General features: G+C 36.7%; 1 protein-coding gene across 30 annotated transcripts in view; it reads right to left on the reverse strand.

The window, feature by feature from the left end:
- MYO9A (myosin IXA) overlaps positions 1–23,324 on the reverse strand; it is a 297,950-nt gene that overhangs the window by 174,591 nt on the left and 100,035 nt on the right. For 20 of the 30 annotated variants that reach the window (XM_054667756.2, XM_054667748.2, XM_054667767.2 and 17 more), the window contains 5 exons: positions 23,152–23,251; positions 21,271–21,327; positions 12,609–12,706; positions 10,115–10,241; positions 2,138–2,227 (listed from right to left, as the gene is read on the reverse strand). In XM_054667756.2, coding sequence (XP_054523731.1) covers positions 2,138–2,227; positions 10,115–10,241; positions 12,609–12,706; positions 21,271–21,327; positions 23,152–23,251 — 472 coding nt within the window. The remainder of the gene's footprint in view (positions 1–2,137; positions 2,228–10,114; positions 10,242–12,608; positions 12,707–21,270; positions 21,328–23,151; positions 23,252–23,324) is intronic. The other 10 variants (XM_054667764.2, XM_063795228.1, XM_054667752.2 and 7 more) reach the window with 1 other exon arrangement.

Raw genomic sequence — 23,324 nt, forward strand, 5'->3', positions numbered from 1 at the left:
TTTGTAATGAAAAAGGTGGTGTGGTCATTAGAGAAACGCAAATCAAAACCACAATGAGATACCATCTCACGTGAGTCACAATGGCTATTGTTAAAAAGTCAGAAAAACGACAGATGCTGGTGAGGTTGTGGATAAAAAGAAACATTTATACACTGTTGGAGGGAGTGTAAATTATTTCAACCATTGGGGAAGACAGTGTGGCAATTCCTCAAGGACCTAAAAGTAAAACTACTATTCAACCCAGTAATCCAATTACTGGGCATATATCCAAAGGAATAGAAATCATTCTATCATAAAGACACATCCATGTATATGCTCACTCCAGCACTATTCACAATAGCAAAGACATGGAATCAACCTAAATGCTCATCAATGACACACTGGATAAATAAATGTGGTACTTATACACCGTGGAATACAATGCAGCATAAATAAGAAGAAAACCATGTCCTTTGCAGGAATTTGGATGAAGCTGGAGGCCATTATCCTTTGCAAACTAACACAGGAACAGAAAACCAAACACAGCATGTTCTCACTTCTAAGTGGAAACTAAATGATGAGAACACACGGAGACATAAAGGGGGTGACAGAGAATGGGAGGAGGGAGAGGATCAGGAAAAGTAACTAACAGGTAGTAGGCTTAATACCTGGGTGACGAAATAATCTCTACAACAAACCCCCATGACACAAGTTTACCTATATAACAAACCTGCACTATACCCCTGAACTTAAAAGTTAAATTTTTTAAAAGAAGAAAAAGGTAGTGAAAGAAAATGTAAAAAGCAATGAATCTTTATTTTATATAAAAGAAATATAAAACTCTTAAAGATTTGGCTTTCTTTTTTTTTGTCTTTCTTTTTCCTTTTTATTATTATTATTACACTTTAAGTATTAGGGTATATGTGCACAATGTGCAGGTTAGTTACATATGTATACATGTGCCATGCTGGCGTGTTGCACCCATTAACTTGTCATTTAGCATTAGGGATATCTCCTAATGCTATCCCTCCCCTCTCCCCCCACCCCACAACAGTCCCCAGAGTGTGATGTTCCCCTTCCTGTGTCCATGTGTTCTCATTGTTCAATTCCCATCTATGAGTGAGAACATGCGGTGTTTGGTTTTTTGTCCTTGCAATAGTTTACTGAGAATGATGATTTCCAATTTCACCCATGTCCCTACAAAGGACATGAACTCATCATTTTTTATGGGCGCATAGTATTCCATGGTGTATATGTGCCACATTTTCTTAATCCAGTCTATCAATGTCCAACAAAGATTTGGCTTTCTTTTCATTTAGAAAGAAGCTCTCACAGTGGAAGACTATAATATGACATAAGAAGAAATGTGGACTTGGAGACACAGAAGGTGAGATAAATGGATCAATGTCAAGCTTAAAAAACATTCTCTAGAATTCAATCACAATTTCCTCACCTGTCTTCTAATCTTCTAATTTCATATTCCTGCCCAATTTTTATAATTATAATAATTTGACTTGTCATCACTTTCATAAAACTACTCCACAAAGTAGTAGCTTTTCAGTAATTTTTCTGCCCCTATAGATCTGAGTGGTATAATAGTAGCAACAAGTATCCCTAGGAGCCTCAGTATACAGATGGTATTTAAAGTGATGGGACTGGGTAAGATAACCTCAATGAAGAACGTAGAGAAGAAGAAACAAAGACTGTGTCCTAGGGTACTCTACCTTTTAGAGATAAAGAAAAAAAAAATACAAGCAGAAAGAACTGCAAACAAGTAGCCAACAATGAAAAAGTTAACCAAAAAAGTATGATGTGCTAGAAGAAACTGTCTCAAGAAGAATAATTAATTGGGTCAAATATTGCTCATTTATAATTCTACCTACCATCTATCTACCCCACGTTAGTAATATGAAAATTGGAAATGATGAAGAGGTTAAGATCCTTGGAGAAAAATGCAAGCCTATTTCTCACAATCACATTCAAATTTAAGTTTCTAAATCAATGGAAAATTCACAATCAAATTTAAAGGCCTAGAAAATATTTCAATCAAAACTTTTTGCCATTGTCATTTTCATGCTGTTAAGAGAAAACCCAAACTTCAAACCTAAACTTCTAACAATGTCCAGAATGCTTTCATTTCAAAGAAAATCCATCATACCTCTGCCAACTTGTATGGCAGAATAAGCTTTTCTCCCACTGTCACCGTCTTCCTTGTAACTAATGCTTCAAATAGCATCTCTTCTTTAACCTATAAAACAGAAAAGTAAACTCAATATGTAAGATTTATGACAATAGGTTGAATTATCTTTTGAAAAAGCCAAATAGAGGAGGAAAAGCTTAATGAGATTAGCAATTACATAGCAGAGAAAAAAGTCAATACACTGGGCAATTTTAATACTGGCCAAAATGGAATTTAAGTGTCCCACTCAAAAGACAAATGGGTTTTTTCAAGTTAAAGTTTGCTTTCTGATCATAACAGAGAAACATGTTTCATTGTGCAGAATACAGAAAATATAGAATAGTATAAAAAACATTTTAAGATGATCAATCATAATCCCACAAGCTGGAGGCAAGGACTAAAAAGTGACAGCACTTCTTGAATTCCAGAAATATTCCAAAGGATATTTATTTATGTTTCAGATATTTCTTCTTCATGAATCTTGAATTCTAGGAATATTCCAAAATATACTTATGTTTCAGATATTTCTTCTTATTCATGAATGATAAACTTTTAAGATAAAGTTGACACTTCCTTTGTTCTCACTCTCTCCCCAGAGGCAAATACTATCATGAATTTCACGTTATCATTTCAGTTAATATTTCTACACTTTTACATGTATTAAATATGTTCATAAACACTATGCTATACTGTCAAATGAATTTAATGTTTACCTATAAAGTATCATATTGCCCATATGTTTTTCAGATCTAACTATGTGGATAATTTTTTATTATTATTATTTTTTGAGACAGAGTTTCATTCTGCCATTCAGGCTGCAGTGCAGTGGTGCGATCTCGATTCATTGCAGCCTCGACTGCCCAGATTCAAGCAATCCTCCCGCTTCAGCCTCCCAAGCAGCTGGGACTACAGGCACACACCATGTCAATAGTTTAAATCAACCTTATTCATTTTAACTGCTATATAGCATTGCAGCATATAAATATACCACAGTGTGTAATCCATTCTCCTCTTTGTAGGCATTTACACGATTTACAATTTTGTATGATTAGAAAATAAACCACAATGAATATTGTTGCACATGAGTTCAAAAGTTTCTGTGAAGAACAAACCTAAAAGTAGAAGGTTAGAGCATACATATTTTCAGCTTTAGAGAATACTACCAAACTCCTATATATAATTTTTACCAATGTGCTCTCTCAGCAGTAGCACTGAGAGTTCTTATTTCTTCCAAACCTTGACTATACTTAATGTTACCAGACCTTAGAATTTTGTCATGATGATGGGCATGAAGTGGTAAAACAAGGACATTTTATAAAAGTATCCATACATAATAAAAACATAACATTCATAAAGGTAGGCAATATAAAAATTTATCAGGTAAAAAATATTAGATTATAACAGCTGTGAGTGGTAGCTCACGACTGTACTCCCAGCACATTAGGAGGCCAAGGTGGGCGGATCACTTGAGGTCAGGAGTTCAAGAACAGCCTGGCCAACATGGGAAATCCTGTCTTGACCAAAAATACAAAAATTAGCCAGATGTGGTGGTGCACACCTGTAATCTCAGCTACTCGGGTGGCTGAGGCAGGAGAATCACTTGAAACCGGGAGGCAGAAGTTGCAGTGAGCCGAGACCACACCACTGCACTCCAGCCTAGGAGACAGAGTCAGACTCCATCTCAAAAAAAAAAAAAAAATAGATTATAAGGAGGAGATTGAGTTATAAAATGATAGGAAGAGGCATTACTCTGCCACCAACAACATATGATAGATCAATAATCTTTTAAAGAACAACTTTGAACCATACTGAATGGATAAATATTATCTAGCAAATATAACACCTTTCAGAGCATTCACTGATCAACTCTCAAATTCCAAAAACTGGAAATAATTTGAGGCATATTAACTTCACAAAAACGCAGTAAAGCCAAAAATCAACAACGAACTTTAAATAAAAGGCCTCAACCTTTTAGATTTATTTAAAATACATTAAAGAACAAAAACAATACCAGATTACACAAAAATGACAAAACTAACAAAGCTAAGAAAAAAATGTAATACAATCCAAAGCTATATTGTGAGGTATATTGCTGCAATTATTAAAAGTAAATATTGGCTGGGTGAGGTGGCTCACACCTATAATCCCAACGCAGTAGGACTGCTTGAGCTCACGAGTTAAAGACCAGGTTGGACAACACAGCAAGACCTCCTCTCTACTAAAAATAAAATTTAACGTGCCTGAACTCACAAGTACTCAGGAGGCTGAGGCGGGAAGATTGTTTGAGCCCAGGAGATCAAAGCTACAGTGAGCCATGATCGTGCCACTGCATCCCAGCCTGGGGCTACAGGCACATGCCACCATGACCAGCTAATTTTTTTTTTTTTTTTTTTTAGACAGAGTTTTGCTTTTGTTACCCAGGCTGGAGTGCAATGGCGCAATCCTGGCTCACCGCAACCTCCGCCTCCCAGGTTCAAGCAATTCTTCTGCCTCAGCCTCCCGAGTAGCTGGGATTAGAGACGGGGTTTCATCATGTTGCCCAGGCTGGTCTTGAACTCCTAAACTCAAGCAATCCACCTGCCTTGGCCTCCCAAAGTGCTGGGATTACAGGTGTGGGCCATCGTGCCCAGCCTCATACCAGGGACTCTTACACAACAACAAAAAAGAAGAATATAGAATATAGAAATCAGCATTGAAAGATCTCAAAAACATACTATGGAATGAAAAAAAGCCAAGTTTCAGAATAATACATACAGTGTAACATTTATATAAAGACTGAAAACATGCAAAACTATGTAGTCTTTATAAAAACATCTATCTATACTGAAAATATAGAAACAAGAATAGGAATGATGAACACCAAATTCACATCAGTGGTTACCTCTGGTGGAGACAGGGTACAAGGGTACACAGTGGGCTTCAATTATACACAATATTTTATTACTTGAGTGGGGCTGTGAGTAAGGGTTGATTATATTGTTTTCTATATAATATTGTGTGCTGGCAACATTTCATAACAAAGAAAAAAGGAAGAAAATATCCTAAAACAAATTAATATGTAACAAGTAAAATGTTAGAACTGATCAATCTAAAGTCCAACTCTTTGAAAACATGAAAGATGGCTGGGCACAGTGGCTCATGCCTGTAATCCCAGCACTTTGGGAGACCGAGGCGGGAGGATCACCTTAAGTCAGGAGTTCGAGACCAGCCTGACCAATATGGAGAAACTCCGTCTCTACTAAAAATACAAAATTAGCCGGGTGTGGTGGTGTATGCCTGTAATCCCAGCTACTCGGGAGGCTGAGGCAGGAGAATCGCTTGAACCTGGGAGGCAGAGATTGTGGTGAGCTGAGATCGCACCATTGCACTGTAGCCTGGGCAACAAGAGCAAAATACCGTCTCAAAAAAAAAAAAAAAGTAAAAAAAAACATAAAAGACAAATCTCACACAAAGCAAAAGAAAAAAACTAAGAAACACAAATAGCTAATACCATAGAGAAAAATTTTAAAGAGTGAAATTAACAGACTATTTACAAAGAACTCAAAAGCAGGCCGGGCGCGGTGGCCCACGCCTGTAACCCCAGCACTTTGGAAGGCCGAGATGGGCAGATCACAAGGTCAGGAGATCGAGACCATCCTGGCTAACACGGTGAAACCCCGTCTCTACTAAAAATACAAAAAAAAAAAAAAAAAATTAGCCGGACATGGTGGCGGGCGCCTGTAGTCCCAGCTATTCGGGAAACTGAGGCAGGAGAATGGCGTGAACCCAGGAGGCGGAGCTTGCAGTGAGCCGAGATTGTGCCACTGCACTCCAGCCTGGGCGACAGAGTGAGACTCTGTCTCAAAAAAAAAAAAAATAAGAACTCAAAAGCAACAAATTCTAAATATCCAATACATCATTTTTAGAAAAACATAGATCATTCAAATAACTCAAGCCAGATTTGAAAATCCTAAAAAATTAGTTAAAAAGGAACAAATAAAAGACATCAAATACAGTTGCTCATAAGGTTGACCTCTCTCAAACCCTTGAGGAACATATTATTCTCTGCTAATGATCCTTCTAACTGCAGAAAAAGGAGCAAGGGTACAAAAACTCTCAACTCATTTCATGAGTTCTCTTTAACTAGCACAAAAACCTGACAAAGATTGTACATAGATCTACGCATACCCACACAACCCCAAAACATACTAATCTTGCATATCATATTTGGTAAGGATCCTAAATATTACCCAATTCATGATTTTTTAATCAGCTCTTCTATAATTTTCTAAAAATTCTTAAATATATTACTTTTAGACTATTCAAAAACTATTAATACAGAACAAGTAGCAATGGGTTCAATATCCATTCTACAAAGTTTCTCATATTTACCTAATTAAAAATCTGATATGTAATTAAAAATCTATTCTTGGCCGGGCACAGTGGCTCACGCCTGTAATCCCAACACTTTGTGAGGCCAAGGTGGGTGGATCACCTGAGGTCAGGAGTTCGAGACCAGCCTGACCAACATGGTGAAACCCCATCTTTACTAAAAATACAAAATTAGCCAGGCATAGTGGTGCATACCTGTAATCTCAGCTACCTGGGAGGCTGAGGCAGGAGAATGGCTTGGACCCGGGAGGCAGAGGTTGCAGTGAGCCAAGATTGCACCACTGCACTCCAGCCTGGGCAACAACAGCGAAACTCCATCTCAAAAAAACAACAAAAAAAACCCTATTCTTTATATTGTTTCAACAGATGTTAAAATATACTCAAAATACATAAACCTGATAAAAACTGAACAGTTTTTGGTAATGATGATAGTTCTAATATCTCACAACAAAAACATCTTCCACAATTACCCACAATTTATCAACTGGAGCTTGTTCACCTTTCAATAATTTTCACAAGTATCCATGCCAAATAGGCATTAGTAAAGGCTCAAAACATTCATTATTGCCTCAGGTAACTACAAAAAAATAACTGAAAAGTAAATAAATAAAGTTAAACCACTACTTTAAAAACATTTGTTCCTCTATTCTATATTTAGCATTGGATTAAATCACCATGGGAAGGAGAGGAATTAAATTAAATCACAACTAAAGAGTCTGAATGTTAAATAAACCAGTCAATGTGCTTATCTTTGTACTCTATCTCAACCAAAGCCTTAAGATTGCAATTATTATTATCAGTCTTAACCAACTAGAGGCAATCATTTTCTAAAATAATTTCTAAGTACTAACTAAAGACGGGATAGGTTATCTTCTTTAGCTCCTGAACTTTGAAGCTATTTTCTTTCTACTTAATACTAAACCTCAGCCCTAGAACCAATCCAAACTATACACAAGAAGAAATTTAAGAAGCCAGGGTTCAAAAGTAAGATTTTCTCTCAAATCATATTTGCCATTTGCCATTGTCTTTGATACTGGTTTGCCCAATTCTCAGAATTAGATTTCTCTCTTTTTTTTAAACCTATACCTGAGTTCCTCTTTGAGTTGCCTGAATTGTTCTTATCAGTCTCTTACCAAAGAAGAAATGATGCACTAGAAACAGAAGCCCTGGTTTCTGCTGAACTGCCTAGACTTATAAGTAAGACCATTAGCCACACTGCCCTGTCACAATACCAAATGCTTGACTAAAATATCACCTGAAATACCTGACTAAAATGCCATCTGTTCTCTGGCCTTTATGATCTTCAAAATTACAACCCTCAGATACCACACTCCATCTCCTGGTAGAACTTCTTTCCAGTAAGTCTAGTTCCAATTCAAGGTACTCCCTTCCCCTGCCTCTTCCTCTGCCAGGTTATCATTCCACTGAAGTTAATAAGCAATGCCCAATCACGTACAGAAAAAATAAACGCTGGGTGGTTAGATAAATAAGAAAGAGGTATCTATTGCTCTCAAAGAGCACTGCAGCCTTACAACAGACACAAACTAATAATTAACTTTATGCTCTAAAACTAAATTATGCTATGTAGAAAAAAATGCTCTGTATTTAGGGAGTCAGTTTAGACCACTTAAGGTTAAACCACATGAAGTGGCCTATGAACCAAGATTTGGAAGATGAATAATATTTTTTTAAAAAGCAAGCTATTCATAATTGTCAAAAACTGGAAACAACCAACATGTCCTTCAACAGATAAATGAATAAACTATAGCACATCTATATAATGGAATATTACCCCGTAATAAACAGAAATGAGCTATCAAGTCACAGAAAGACATGAATGAATCTTTTTTTTGTTTCTAGAGACAGGGTCTCGCTCTGTTACCCAGGCTGGAGCGTAGTGGCACGATCTAAGCTCACTGCAACCTCCGCCTCTGGGGTTCAAGCCTCCCACCTCAGCCTACCAAGCAGCTGGGACTACAGGTACACATCACCACGCCCAGCTAATTTTTGTGTTTTGTTGTTGTTGTTGTTGTTGTTTTTAGTAGAGACGGGGTCTCCCTATGTTGCCCAGGCTGGTCTTGAACTCCTAGGGTTCAAGCAACTCACCTGCCTCAGCCTCTCAATGTGCTGGGATTGCAGGCATGAGCCGCCAGACATAAATAAATCTTAAGTGCGTATTACTAAGTAAAACAAATCAGTCTGAAAAATCTACATATTGCATGATTCAATTATATTACATCCTGGAAAGGGCAAATCTATATATCTACTAAAAAGATCAGTGGTTGCCAGCAGTTTAGGGGGAGGGACTGAACAGGTAAAGCACAGGGGATTTTTACGGCAGTGAAACTATTCTGTATGATACTATAATAGTGGACACATGACTTCCTGCATCTGTCACAAACCAAATAGCATGAAGAGTGGAACTTAATGTATGCAAATATTAAAAATTATTTAAGAGACTGGGGGATTCCACGAAGGAATGTAGACCATGACAAGAAAACAGCATGCATGACAAATATATGAAACCTCAACAAATAAGGTGGAAGGAAAAGGTGCTGTTCTAAGTAATTTTGGAAATGAGTGAAGTCTGCAGGATTAAAGGCAGAAGGAATTGCTCATAAGCACTGTATTCTAGTTGAAAAAGTCATTTCCCAGAGGGGTACAGGTTAACAATTTTGATACCACTATACATGTATACTGGAATTAAACAAATAAGTAAATGGATGGCAGAGGACAGAAGACAGCTTTCTCACTGTTGAAGCGGGAGTTCACAGATAAGCAAGGGAAGAAGGCTAGAATGATCCACGTGGGGAATGGATTACAGTTGGAGACATAATCATGAACTCATGTTTACCTTTATATAGATACAGATGATTACATATTAAAATATGTATAGATACGTGGATATACACAGGTTAGTATATACACACATATATTTCCTTGCTATGCCAGACGATAGGGCCTACAAGAAATGACACCCCATCTGATGGGATAAATCTGGCAAGATGAGAAGGGGTAAGCAAGAGAGAAGTTAGCTAAGAAAACATGATAAATCATCACTCCAGGAAGAAAGAATCAGGTAATAAAGGCCCTTGATGTAAGAAGAAGCATGGTAGGAGATGAGAACCTTTATGTCCTATTCAACCCATAAGGAAAAAAAAAAAAGTAGTATCCTTTTTTCTCCACCCACTCAAATACCCCCATCTTGAAACAAAATAATCTAACCAAAATCTTAGTATGAGAAGAAATCTCAAATATGAAGAGAAAAATTAGCATAGTCCCAGAATATTACAGTCCAGTGTGGAAATATTCATCCTATCCAGCAAATTTAGGGACTATGGATGTCTGGAGCAAGTGGAGGCAGAGGAGAAAACACAAATTTTATAAAGATTCTGCCACACTCAATAGCAAACTGAGGCAGGTATCAGGAAAAATTAGATCTTCTGGAAATGCTATTTAAAAATAGCGCCTAATAAAAGCATTATTAATAGAAAGCATTAACCCGTTTACACCTACAAAATACACAAAATAAAAAATAAAAAGTTACAAAGATTTGAAATGACAACTGAAAATGTAATCACTCACCTCTAATAATTCTGAGACAATAGGCAGAACTTCAGGATTACAGATATCAATGGAGTCATCCCGGTATGTCTTCTTTTTGTAACAGATATTACCCAAATGTAGTATGGCTGAGAGAAGAGAGAAAATCCTGGGAAAATAAAACACAAATTATAGCTTAGTTGTGTCCATTCCCAAAGCTCATTTCATTCTAAAATTCTAGTTAAGCAAATTAACCTGCAAATATGAAGTATTTAGTCTTTGGAAAATAAGCAATATGGGAATAATTACTAAAATTTACTGAGGGTTTACTTATATGTCAGGTACTGTTCAAAATGCTTTTCATGGCCTTAAGTATACCACTTCTTATATAGTCATTTCAAAGGGACTTCTGCTATTGCCTGAATTTGTCACAGTGTTTACAGTGTTTTAAAAAGGCCATGCCTCTCTAAATGCTATTTATCCTGCCAGGAATGCTTTTTTCCTATACTGTTTCAGATACACTGAATCAGAATTGCCAAAGGAAAGGCCTTGAATCTGTATTTTTTAAATCAAGTATCCTAGCTGATTTTTTATTATTAGTTATGTTGTTAAAATGCTTTTCTATACCATATTATGGTGTTTGGGGTAAATGGGGGGGTGTGTGTGTGTGTGTGTGTGTGTGTGTGTGTATGTGTGTGTGTAAGTATGAAGCCATGTGGGGTATATTAACCTCTACTGTGAAACAACTTCATATGGACCCTCCGTCATAAATTTCCCTCCTGAGTCAGAAGAGTATGTGCCCTCCAATCAACAACTAATCCCTCCACTTATGCTATATATCCCATCAACTCCTGTTAATTCAGGAACCTTAGGTTACCAAGTACCTCCATGTAGCTAAGAACAGTATATTATGTTATTGACTTATCTGACATCTCAGAGGCATTTAACACAGCTAAACAATCCACTGAAAAACTCTTCCTCAGTCTCCTTATATATATACAGCTTTGTGTCACGTGCAGTTATTTTCTTAGAATAAATACGGCTTACAAAATTTGGCTTACGAAAATTTAACACTATGTTTTCCTAAAATTAGGAAGTATTCCAACTAAAACAAAGATATTCCTTTAGGAACCTGAGATATTACCTTAGGAACATTTGAGAGGTACTGAATCACCATCTAACTTATAAATCTAATTTTTCAAATAATTTAAAGTTTTTCAATCTTTGAATCATTCACGTGACTCACAGGAAATACAAGTCTATTATAAAAATAATTAATAATGTTATTCTGGATTAAAGAATAAACTATCAACTGAAACATAAAAACTAATGGAAGTCAAAAGACAAAAACAAATTCATGAGCCTCTTTTAAAAATGATTTTTAATAGAAATTCACTAATTTTCATTGAACTGTAGTTTATGTCACCAATTGAGTTGGTATGCCAACTTACATATTGTATTATTTGATTTTAATTGACTTCTCATAAAAAGATTCTAGTAAATAGCCTGCTAATTAAAGAGTCATACCAATGATGTAAGTGCAAGCAAACAAGAAAACAGCAGAGGTGATTTTCTCCTACTCTCAGTATAGGGTCATCAATCATGAGGTTAAAAATTAACAACAGAGGTCGGGCGCAGTGGCTCATGCTGGTAATCCTAGCACTTTGAGAGGTCAAGAAAGGCAGATCACTTGAGCCCAGGAATTCAAGACCAGCATAGGCAACATGGCAAAAAAACAAAACAAAATTAGCTGAGTGTGATGGTACAAGCCTACAGTCCCAACTTCTTGGGAAGTTGAGGTGGGAGGATCATCTGAGCCTGGGGAGGTTGAGGCTGCAGTGAGCACTCCAGTCTGGGTGACAGAGTGAGACGCTGTCTCCAAAAGAAAAAAAAAGAAAAAAAAAAATTAACAATATAATCAGATCTGACATATTCATCAACACGACTCTCCCCTTCAAAAAAGTTATAGGTAACTATTTCTTTCTGGTGAGAGCCAAGGTTGTCTTTAATTTTAAATAATTTGTTTCAAATATAATTAATCTCATCTTTATCTCAAATTTTTATATTTTTAAATTGTTTAGATTTACAATTAAAAAACTTAATAGAATAGTACAGATATAAACTATACAGAGGAAATACACTGAAAATTAAATACTATGCATCTGATAAGTATGCATAATTTAATAAGATTAGAGATCACTGATACATAAAAAATGAAGAGCTATAAAAATAGTGTTACAAAGCAAAAGTTTTAAGTAAGGTCCATGGATAGGCTTCAGGGGCACTATAAATTCCTGCATTTATATGCAAATTGTTAAGGATGTACATTTTACAATAACAACAGTGTCAGCTTTCATCAGATTCTCAAAATAATTTATGATAAAAAAAGGAATTAGAAATAATGCTCGAGATGGATGACGTACTAGATAAGGAATACCACTTAGAAAACTATTTAAAAAGGTCAACGGCAGAAATCTTTCAAAGACATATCATGTGTTCTCTATTAGAGGTATAAAAATACAACAAGTAAACTCACTGTCTTCGTGTCTTGGGAAGAAATCCTACCATTTCCATGGCAAGTTGTAGGCGCTCAAAGTCATGTCTCAAATCTTCCCCTTCCACCGTGAAGCAATCCTGCTTATTTAAAATAAAAGTTTAAAAATCAAGATTATATATTTTAAAATAATGTGGGCCATTCAGAAATATGGTAATTTAGGATAGGTACCTGTATGTATAAATGCAAATTAGAGCTGGTAGAATAGTAAGACCTAGTCAAATTCATTAGACCTCTTATCTTACTACAGGTATGGAAACTAAACACATACTTACTAAAATACCAATAAGTTACTTTTGTTCTCCCTTTCACAATCACCAAGATTAGGATTTCAAAAGTTAACTTAAGATAAAGAGCTAGCTGTACTTAGTAAGTGTGCTGATACTAAGTTTGATTTTGAGTGGTTCTAAAGGGTTTCAGAAATTCAAAGCATTTAAGGGCGCTCAATTCTACCAGCAAATATTATTTATTCAACAAATATTTAACAAGTGCCTACCCTATGTAAGGCACTGAACTAGATATTAGTGACACAAAAATAAATTTTAGAAGAGGCAATAATTTAGTTGAAGAGTGAACCCCAGATTTACGTAATATAGTTTGTTACATCTATCTAATCTAATCTATATTTATATAGATCTATATAGATATGTTATTTTTTTTTTTTTAAGACAGGGTCTCATTCCTGTTGCTCAGGCTAGAGTACAGTGGCATGATCTTGGCTCACTGCAGCTTCGACCTCCCGGGCTCAGGTGATTCTCCCACCTCAGCCTCCCAAGCAACTGGAACTACCCAGCTAGTCCTACCATGACCGGTTAGTTTTTTGTATTTTTAATAGAGACAAGGTTTCACCACATTGCCCAGGCTAGTCCTGAACTCCCGGACTCAAGCAGTCCACCCACCTAGGCCTCCTAAAGTGCTAGAATTACAGGCGTGAGCCACTGTGCCCAGCCTGTTACATCTACATTAGATATATACATATATAATTATTTATATATTTTATATATGTAATTATTTCCTAATGAAATAACAGACAACATGGTAATCAAACAAGGAAAGAAAGAAGTATATGTGAAAGTATAAAAACCCTCAGAAAACACATCAGATGAGTCAGTAAAACTAGTTGTAAATAGTCACACATGCCTGTAATCCCAGCTACTTGGAAGGCTGAGGTAGGAGGATTGCTTGAGCTCAGGAGTTTGAGACCAGCCTGGGCAACACAGCATGACACCATCTCAAGAAAAAGAAAATTGTTGTGGAATACCAGATTAATAAATACTACTTTTTAAGCATAATCCTTGCATTTCAGTTCCTAAAATAGTCAAACAGTGGTAGACATACTCTAAATCTTCAAAACAATAAGTGAGTCATAAATCTCTTTACTGTAAGTTCTCACAGTCCCTTGCACTTTCAAAAACCTCCTCACATTTGCATTTACATTTCTAATGCCTATCTTCCTAGGGAATATTCTCTCAAGTACTTGGTGAAGTATATGAACTGTTAATTGTCTTATTAACTGCAGATCCCCAGTGCGAAGTCAGTGCCAAAAACAAGTCATTATTTAGGTAAATACATAGTCATTGAATTATTGAATAATATATAAATATTGAATTGAATGAAACATTCCTTTTTCAGAAATAAAGAAAGTGCTCATTTATTTTATAAAAAGTATTTATCAAGTATTTACCATGTACAAGAAAATCTGTTTTAGGCACTGTAAGCATTAGTTAATGAATATCTAAAGTTTAAAATAAAGTTTTGAAATGCTGTTACCAATATTTTTATTCTCTACATGGAAAGCTACACATGCATAGTTTAAAAATTTAAATTCACCACAAGTAAAGTTCTTTCTGAGAACCCATGCATTTAATTTTATTACTATAAAATTGCTTTCAATAAGCAATTTTAAGACATTCTACCGACATGCCAATGTCCTACTCATTAAAATAATTTTTTTTTTGAGATGGAGTGTTGCACTTGTTGCCCAGCTGCTGTGCAATGACGCGATGTCTGCTCAGTGCAACCTCTGCCTCTCGGGGTTCAAGCAATTCCCCTGCCTCAGCTTCTCAAGCAGCTGGGATTACAGGTGCGTGCCACCATGCCAGGCTAATTTTCTTATATTTTTTAGTAGAGACGGGGTTTTACCACATTGGCCAGGCTGGTCTCAAACTCCTGACCTCAGGTGATCCACCCGCCTCAGCCTCCCAAAGTGCTGGGATTACAGGAGTAAGCCACCGTACCCAGCCCTAAGATAAATTTTTAAACACATTCTTCTTTTACCTATAGTAAGTAACCTTTTGTAAAAAGCTCTCTTGCTACTCTTCCCCCTAGTCTCAAAACACAAACAGTTCATTCACTTTATGATTTAACAAATATTTTCCTATTACAAGTGGCAAGGCAGGGGGAATCTACGCTTCCACATGTGTCAATAATGATTCTTCTAACTAACAGTGTTCTAATCTTCCCCGAAAGTGAATGGAACAATTAATGTATATAAAATAGTGGGAAAGTACACTGAAAGAGGCACTGAAATATGTTTGTATTTGCTCTTATCCTTAATAAAATGTTCTTAGAAACCCAAAGTGGTCTCAGTGAATATCAAAATCATAGTTTAAAAAAAAATGTGTATTAATTCCCTTCTCTGTTTCTCTGATGATAACTGTAGAAGAAAAACTAAGGATAAATTAAATCTCCCAGAACAGAAATGACTTTATCTTAATTTGGGCTCCCTGGGAGGCAGATCTTGAGACAGACCAAGAGTCAAATACAAGTCACAGAGAAAGTGAGAAAGTAAAAGAGAAGACAGACTAAACAGTCTGTGGTAACTACTATGAAAGTAGTTAAATGGAGTTTAATCCCAAGGTTATCTCTGGGAAACAATATAAAACCTACAGAGGTGAGGGAGCTACTGTATTTATATACCATCTCATCTCTCATCAGTCATTGTTTGAAGACATCTGGAGAGGGAGCAGGCAGCTGTTAATTCCCAAGTCACTTCTAGAGGGCCCTACAAATGCCAAGGCCTTCCAGGGTTCTGGAAAAAGCCTTCAGGCCCCAGGATCCAAATACTGGTCAGCCAGAGTTCAAGGAAATGGTAAGGTTCGTTCCAAGGATAAGGCAGGGAACTAACCAACAACTGTTACAACCCCTTCCACTGAAAGAACATAGGCAATCCTTCTGTCAGCTCCATATAAGTTCTTGTTTGTACTTGATAACATGCCACTACATTCCCCCCACAAACATACCCAAATGCTCTTTCATGCTATCAGACCTTGCTCTTTCTATGAGGTGACACACTTTCTCATTTACAAATGCCTAGGATAAACCTAGCATGTAGTAGGCAATTAGTGTGGGTGTGAGGGAGAGAAAGAGAAGAGTCAAATTAGATATTTTCTTCTATCTTGTCTCTATTTCTTAAAATTGTACTTAAGAAATTGTCTCTTTTTCTTTTTTCTTTGAGATGGAGTCTCACTCTGTTGCCGAGGTTGGAGTGCAGTGGCACAATCCCAGCTCACTGCAACCTCCGCCTCCTGGGCTCAAGTGGTCCACCTCACCCTCTTGAGGAATAGCTGGGACTACAGGCCTACACCACAGCATCCATCTGATTTTTATATTTTTTTGGAGGGACAGTGTTTTGCCATGTTGCCCAGGCTGGTCTTAAACTCTTGGGCTCAAGTGATCTGCCTAGCTCAGCCTTGCAAAGTGCTGGGATTACAAGCATGAGACACTGTCCAGTTCCATATTATACTTGATCCTTATAAAACCTCTGGTGGTAGTTATGATTGCCTTTCACACAAGAAGCAAGCAGCATTGGCTCAGAATTTAAGCCAATTGTTCCTATGGTGGTGAAGCTTGTTAATAGTGTAGCTGGGATTCCAACCAAGCCTATGTTATTTATCTCCTTTTTTCTTAAGTGATCTCCAGCATCTTTACTAACCTTCAAAGTCAACTGTTCCAGTTTATGTCCTGCACTCTACACTGGTAGTTATAAAAATATATGATTTCTTAAGTACCATTTTAAGAAATAGAGACAAGTGGCCAGGCACGGTGGCTCATGCCTATAATCCCAGCACTTTGGGAGGCTGAGGCATGCAGATCACCTGAGGTCAGGAGTTCAAGACCAGCCTGGCCAACATGGTGAAAACCTATCTCTACTAAAAATACAAAAATTAGCCAGGCGTGGTGCCGGGCACCTGTAATCCCAGCTACTCAAGAGGCTGAGGCAGAAGAATCGCTTGAACCCAGAAGGTGGGAGTTGCAGTGAGCCGATATGGTGCCACTGTGCTCCAGCCTGAGTGACAGAGCGAGACACCATGAAAGAAAGAAAAGAAAGAAAAGGAAAAGAAAAGAAGAGAAGAGAGAGAGAGAGAAAGAAAGGAAAGAAAGAAAGAAAGAAAAAGAAAGAAAAGAAAGAAGGAAGGAAACAAAGAAAGAAAAGAAAAGAAAAGAGAAGAAAAGAGGATGTTGAGTGCTTTAATTTTTTTGAGACAGGGTTTCACTCTGTCCACCCACGCTGGAGTGCAGTGGTGCGATCTTGGCTCACTGCAACCTCTGCCTTCTGGGATCAAGTGATTCTCTCACCTCAGCCTCCTGAGTAGCTGGGACTACAGGCACGTATCACCACGCCCTGCTAATTTTTTTTTTTTTTTTTTTTTTTTTGGTAGAGACAGGGTTTCACTATGTTGGCCAGGCTGGTCTCGAACTCCTGACCTCAAGTGATCCACCTGCTTCCCAAAGTGCTGGGATTACAAGCGTGACCCACCGCACCTGGCCAGATGTGAAGTGCTTTTTAAACAGAAAAATATATGCAGAGAAAGTTGTGGAGTATGCAGAGACCTTATACTAGACCGGCAGAGGGTAAGGAATAAAGCCAGAAAGACATGTTTAAGGGTGTGACCACAAACTTACAAACTGACAGATGGGTTTTGGCAGTAGGAATCTTTATACTGCAAAAATACTTAAAACAGAGTAGATGAAAACATTATGGTTTCAGGGTATCTTGCCCAAGTTGCATCATGATCTCTGAAAGCACTATAGGAGGTCTACCTCGTAGGAAACGAGCTTCCACAGATTTATAGATGTTTGGATTCCTGTAAAGGTAGTAGTGACCAAAGTTGGAGCTTTGTCTCCACAGAATAATACAGGTCAAATCCCTTTGCAGCATGGTGGAACCAACAGTGTCCTGAGACTATCACTTATGGCAATGACCATTAAAACCCTACCTAATAGTTGGACCCTAAAATTCAAGGCTCAGATAAATAAAAGAATTTGGTGAGGCTGACCGACCCTTTACATTGAAGTTACTCAGATCAGGTTTTTTTTTTTTTGAGACGGAGTCTCGCTCTGTCGCCCAGGATGGAGTGCAGTGGCGTGATCTCGGCTCGCTGCAAACTCCGCCTCCCGGGTTCAGGCCATTCTCCTGCCTCAGCCCCCTGAGTAGCTGGGACTACAGGCGCCCGCCACCACATCCAGCTAATTTTTTGTATTTTTTAGTAGAGACGGGGTTTCACCGTGTTAGCCAGGATGGTCTCAATCTCCTGACCTCGTGATCCGCCCACCTCAGCCTCCCAAAGTGCTGGGATTACAGGTGTGAGCCACCGCGCCCAGCCTCAGATCAGCTTTAAGGTACAATGGCAGACATCAGCCAACATATTACCAGTATTTAATTCATTCTCCATATCTTATAACTGAGGAAACAAAGGCTGAGATGTTAATAATAATAAAAATAGAAAGATATTTAATAGATTATTACCACTTGAAGAGGAGAAATTAACACTTATTAAATATTCTTCTACATGTCAGTCACCATGAGTTACTAAAACCTCAGAACACAAGGAGATACTTATATATACATTTACGGAAGAGAAAATAAATTCACAGGTTAAATAACTTTCCAAAGCTTAAAAAAAAAAATCTTATAAATAACAGGGCTGGCCAATCCAAAATCTATGTAGTTCCAAATCCTCTGCTCTCTCCCATGCAACACTGCTGTTTGTGCTTATTTAATAGGATAACCCTTAAATGGAACTAAATCACCACACAAGGGCAACAACAGGTACCTTGTAAAAAGCAATTTTCTAACTATAGGTCTCCTTGGGACCATTTATACAATTCCACGAAATACATAAGTAATGTAGTACAACAGAAGAGTCCTCAAACAATCCTCTCTACCTATGATGCTAGTCACATCAGTTCTAATAACTCACAGGGAAACAAAGTTTAGTTTGTCCCCAAATATATTATGAGGAAGAGCTAACAGGAAAGAATAAAAGATCCTCAGACTGCTTGCTTTTATTAATTAACATAAGAAAAACAATCAGAAATTAAATTTCAAACTATAATAGATTTCAAGACACAATAAACGGATAATGGTGATGAAAGTATGATTAAGGGAAGAGGAGATTATGGCTACAAAGTTCTTCTAAAGGGAAAGATGGGTAATGATGACTTCAATGGTGGCAACAACATTCACTATGCACTTACTAAGGATTATATACTCTATCAAGTTCTTTACATGCACAACTTTAAGACTCACAAAACTTAAAGACCATTATTAACCCCTAAAATAAATGAAACTGGAAAATAAGCCAGCCAATATTTATGTTAGGTCATTCTGCTTCAGAGCCCAAATCCTTTTTTTTTTTTTTTTTTTTTTGAAATAGAGTCTTGCTGTGTCACCCACGCTGGAGTGTAATGGTGTGATCTTGTCTCGCTGTAGCCTCAACCTCCTGGGCTCAAGCAATCTGCCTGCCTCAGCCTCCTGAGTAGCTGGAACTACAGGCATGTATCACTATACCTGGCTTAAATTTTTGTAGAGATAGGGTATTGCCTTGTTGCTCAAGCTAGTCTCAAACTCCCAGTCTCAAGCAATTCTCCCACCTCAGCTTCCAGAAGTGTTGAATTACAGGCGTGAGCCACTACTCTCGGCCCCCAAATTCTTAAGTATTACTTAGACTATCTCTGAAAAGTAGCAGATCAGTTCACAACTTCACTGTAAGCTCAGAACAGATGATCAAGTCTTCTATTTGCAGTATGTGTTTGCAGTCCCCTACCTGCTTTCCAAGGAGGCATGGTCACTTGGTGTAGTACGTGAAAAAGGAAAAGGGGAAGCTTCTTAAGAATGGCAAAACAACTTAAATTTTTTGTTAAAATGTATCAGAATCTATAAATTTATATGTCAAGTGTTTTTTTCCCCAAAATGTTAAATCTAAACTCCAAAATTACTTGGTTATGTAATAGTAATACAATTAAAATTTCTCTAAAAAAAATTATTATTCATGTATACTGATCATTCTCACCTGTGAAATAAGCTAGTTATGCAATTAGTAAAGTTTATAAACATGCTGTGAGAATCAAAGTTGTGGTTCTTTAAAGCAAGGACTAAGAAATGTTTTCAGAAAGAATATTTAATAAATTCATTAATTAATAGACATAGGAAGATTAGTATGTGTTTTCAGCCTTTTTACAAGTAACTTAATTGAAAACTTAAGAAAAAAATTTTTGTGTTCTTTATGGTTACAAACTTGTCATAAAATATAACAAATAAAGCTAAATTTAGCGGGGCATGGTGGCTCATGCCTATAATCCCAGCACTTTGACAGGCCAAGGCAAGAGAATCACTTGAGGTCAGAGGTTCAAGACCAGCCTGGACAACATAGTGAGACTCTGTCTTTAATTTAAAAATATACTTATTAAAATATAGTAATATAATTTTTAAAAAATTAAAGCAAAATGTACCTATTCACTTTATATTACATCATACATCCCCTTAAATCACTCAATTTACAACATAAAATAGGCTGGGCATAGTGGCTCATATCTGTAATCCCAGCACTTTGGGAGGCCAAGGTGGGCAGATCACTTGAGGCCATGAGTTCAAGACCAGCCTGGCCAATATGGCAAAACCCCATCTCTACTAAAAATAGAAAAATCAACCGGGCATGGTGGCGCACGCCTGTAATCCCAGCTACTTGGGAGGCTGAGGCATGAGAATCACTAGAACCCAGGAGATGGAGGTTGCAGGGAGCCAAGATCATGTCACTGTACTCCAGTAAAAGAGCGAGACTCTGTCACAAAAAATAAATATTAAAAAAAAACCCTTATTTATAGGAATTTCAATACTTATTTTTGGACAATTTTATTAAGGCTACAGACTGGCTACTGGGAAAAAAAATCAAAGAAAAATATACATGCATTCATTATGTGTAAAGACTGTTGATATATAAAACAAAGAATGCAATTTTTTGAAATAAATAATAATTAGTACTCATAGTATGTAGGTAATGAAACTACTAAAAAATAATTTTAAAAAATAAAAGGGAAAAAAACTATAGTTCATACAAATCCACAGCAATGCTGAAGAATCAGGAATATAATTAATTTAATGTTTGTCGAAATAAATATTGAATGTGGACTAAGTCTTAATGACCAGAAAATAGCCAAAAAAAAAGTAAATTAACTGGTTTTAAATCAACAAACTATACAGATATAAATCAATCATTCAAAACAAATGAAACATTGGTTTATCTTCCTTCCTAGGATTCTTTGTATTTCAGCTGATTTGCATTCTAAATCTTCAGATGGATGCAAATGCGCAATGTGAGGACCCTTTGACAGAAACACAGAATATTTAGGTACTTGTACTGACCGGCTCAGAGTCATAGCAATAATCATCCCAGCTCTGTCTGAGGGGTTTCTTTGTTATCTGAAAGTAAGGCAGATTAGTTAGGTAGAAGTAATGGTTATTATACTTTTCTAATGATCTCTTAGATGTGGTGTGCAAGTAGTACTGCTGCTCTCCATTGAAAAGTTATTTTGCATAGCAGCAAAAAACAAGAAATAATGAAGTAAATATTCACATGCTGGGAGACTGTATACTATACTACGGAACGCATATATACCATGGGCTCCAGTGACTGTTATTTATATAAACTGAGTCCCATATCCTATGAATATTGACCTTATGACAGGAAGATATTATGGTCATTAATTACAAAAAGATCTGAAAGAACAGCAAAATTCCAGACTTCTCTAATACTAACAACTATCAGCTCATTTATGAGAGAAAATTACTTTATAAAAAAGAAAATCTTTAATCACCCAAATATAATGCAAATAGTTTAAACTGGGGAGGAAAAAACTCAGAAGCTGAATTAGCAAATATTTTTGAAAAGCTACTTAATTCTATGTGTAAAAATTAATAATATTATATCAGAAATGGATACTTTAAATAACTTGGAATTCTCAATATATTAATACAGAGTCATTAGTTTATATTAATATAGGTAGTTTCAAAATTAAGAAATAACAGTTAATACAACACAGTGTATTAACTTGGAGAAAGCCAAAGGTATAACTTTCTTTTTTTCTTTTTTTTGAGACGGAGTCTCGCTCTGTCGCCCAGGCTGGAGTGCGGTGGCACAATCTTGGCTCACTGCAACCTCTGCCTCCCGGGTTGAAGTGATTCTCGTGCCTCGGCCTCCCAAGCAGCTGAGATTACAGGCATGCCTCACCATACCTAGCTAATTTTTTTGTGTTTTTAGCAGAGACAAGGTTTCACAATGTTGGCCAGGCTGGTCTCGAACTCCTGACCTCAGGTGATTCAACTGCCTCAGCTTACCAAAGTACTGGGATTACAGGTGTGAGCCACTGCACTCAGCCAAAGATGTAACTTTCATAACCCTAAATATATACTGCTATCTGAACCATCATCAAAGTGTCAATTTGTTTACAAAAGCTTTGTAAGGATTTTTTTAATGGTCATAAAGGGATTTATTTCCGTAGACATTACATCTTGCCTCCAACAATGGAAAAATAAGGGGAGACAATCTATTATTTAAATGATCTATTGTTTGTTTTACTAATTCCATTAGTGCTGGTTGTAAAATTTCTGTTATTATGAGAAATAATAAAATTAGTAAAGTCAATGCAATGAAAAGTAAGAATTACTCCTCAATGTGGAAGTTTAGGGATGAATTTTGAGTTTTGAGGAAAGATCCAAATTCTCTAAGTCATTTGCCTTTGATGACCTTCATACTGAATATTTAAGACTGTTCATTAAATTATAAAAATAATCACACTCTAAGTCAGTGTCATAGTATCATGCAAAGACGTATGTGTATGAGACTTCAAAACATGCAAATTAGGTTTCAAGTAACCCCTTGCAAAGGACAAGAATTAATCATTAGTAACATTTAATATCCTGGGGGTTGTAAAAGGTAAATCACTTTAGTAAAAGTAAAGCATTTTTTTAATAGAGTAGAAATATCAATAAACAGTTTATTATTATTTTCCCAAAGAATCTCACAGAAAACAAAAAGCACATATATTATCTGAGCTTTTAACATTTATATGAGCATGGTAATCATCCTCAAATCTGAGAACTGCATCACCTAAATTTGTAGAGTACATATATGAAAATGCTAGCTAATCCATTCCTAGGTTTGAGAAAGTACTAGAAAAAAGACATTTTTCAAGCATTAAATTTAATACTGCCCTATACTTCAAAATGCTTTTTATGAACTCTCACCTGATTGAGATAATGATATTCCTCTGGTTGCTTAAGATGGAATGCTGATCTCTCATCTTCACTTGCTCCTGCCAGGAGGTAATAGAATACATGATAGTTCCTGTGGGAAACAAAGAAGTACAGTTTTATAATGTGTGACTTATGGTTATCATTTAACAGGGGGAGGGGGGAAG

The sequence above is a fragment of the Pan troglodytes genome, chromosome 16 (genome assembly GCF_028858775.2).
Source record: "Pan troglodytes isolate AG18354 chromosome 16, NHGRI_mPanTro3-v2.0_pri, whole genome shotgun sequence".
Taxonomy (NCBI): Eukaryota; Metazoa; Chordata; class Mammalia; order Primates; family Hominidae; genus Pan; species Pan troglodytes.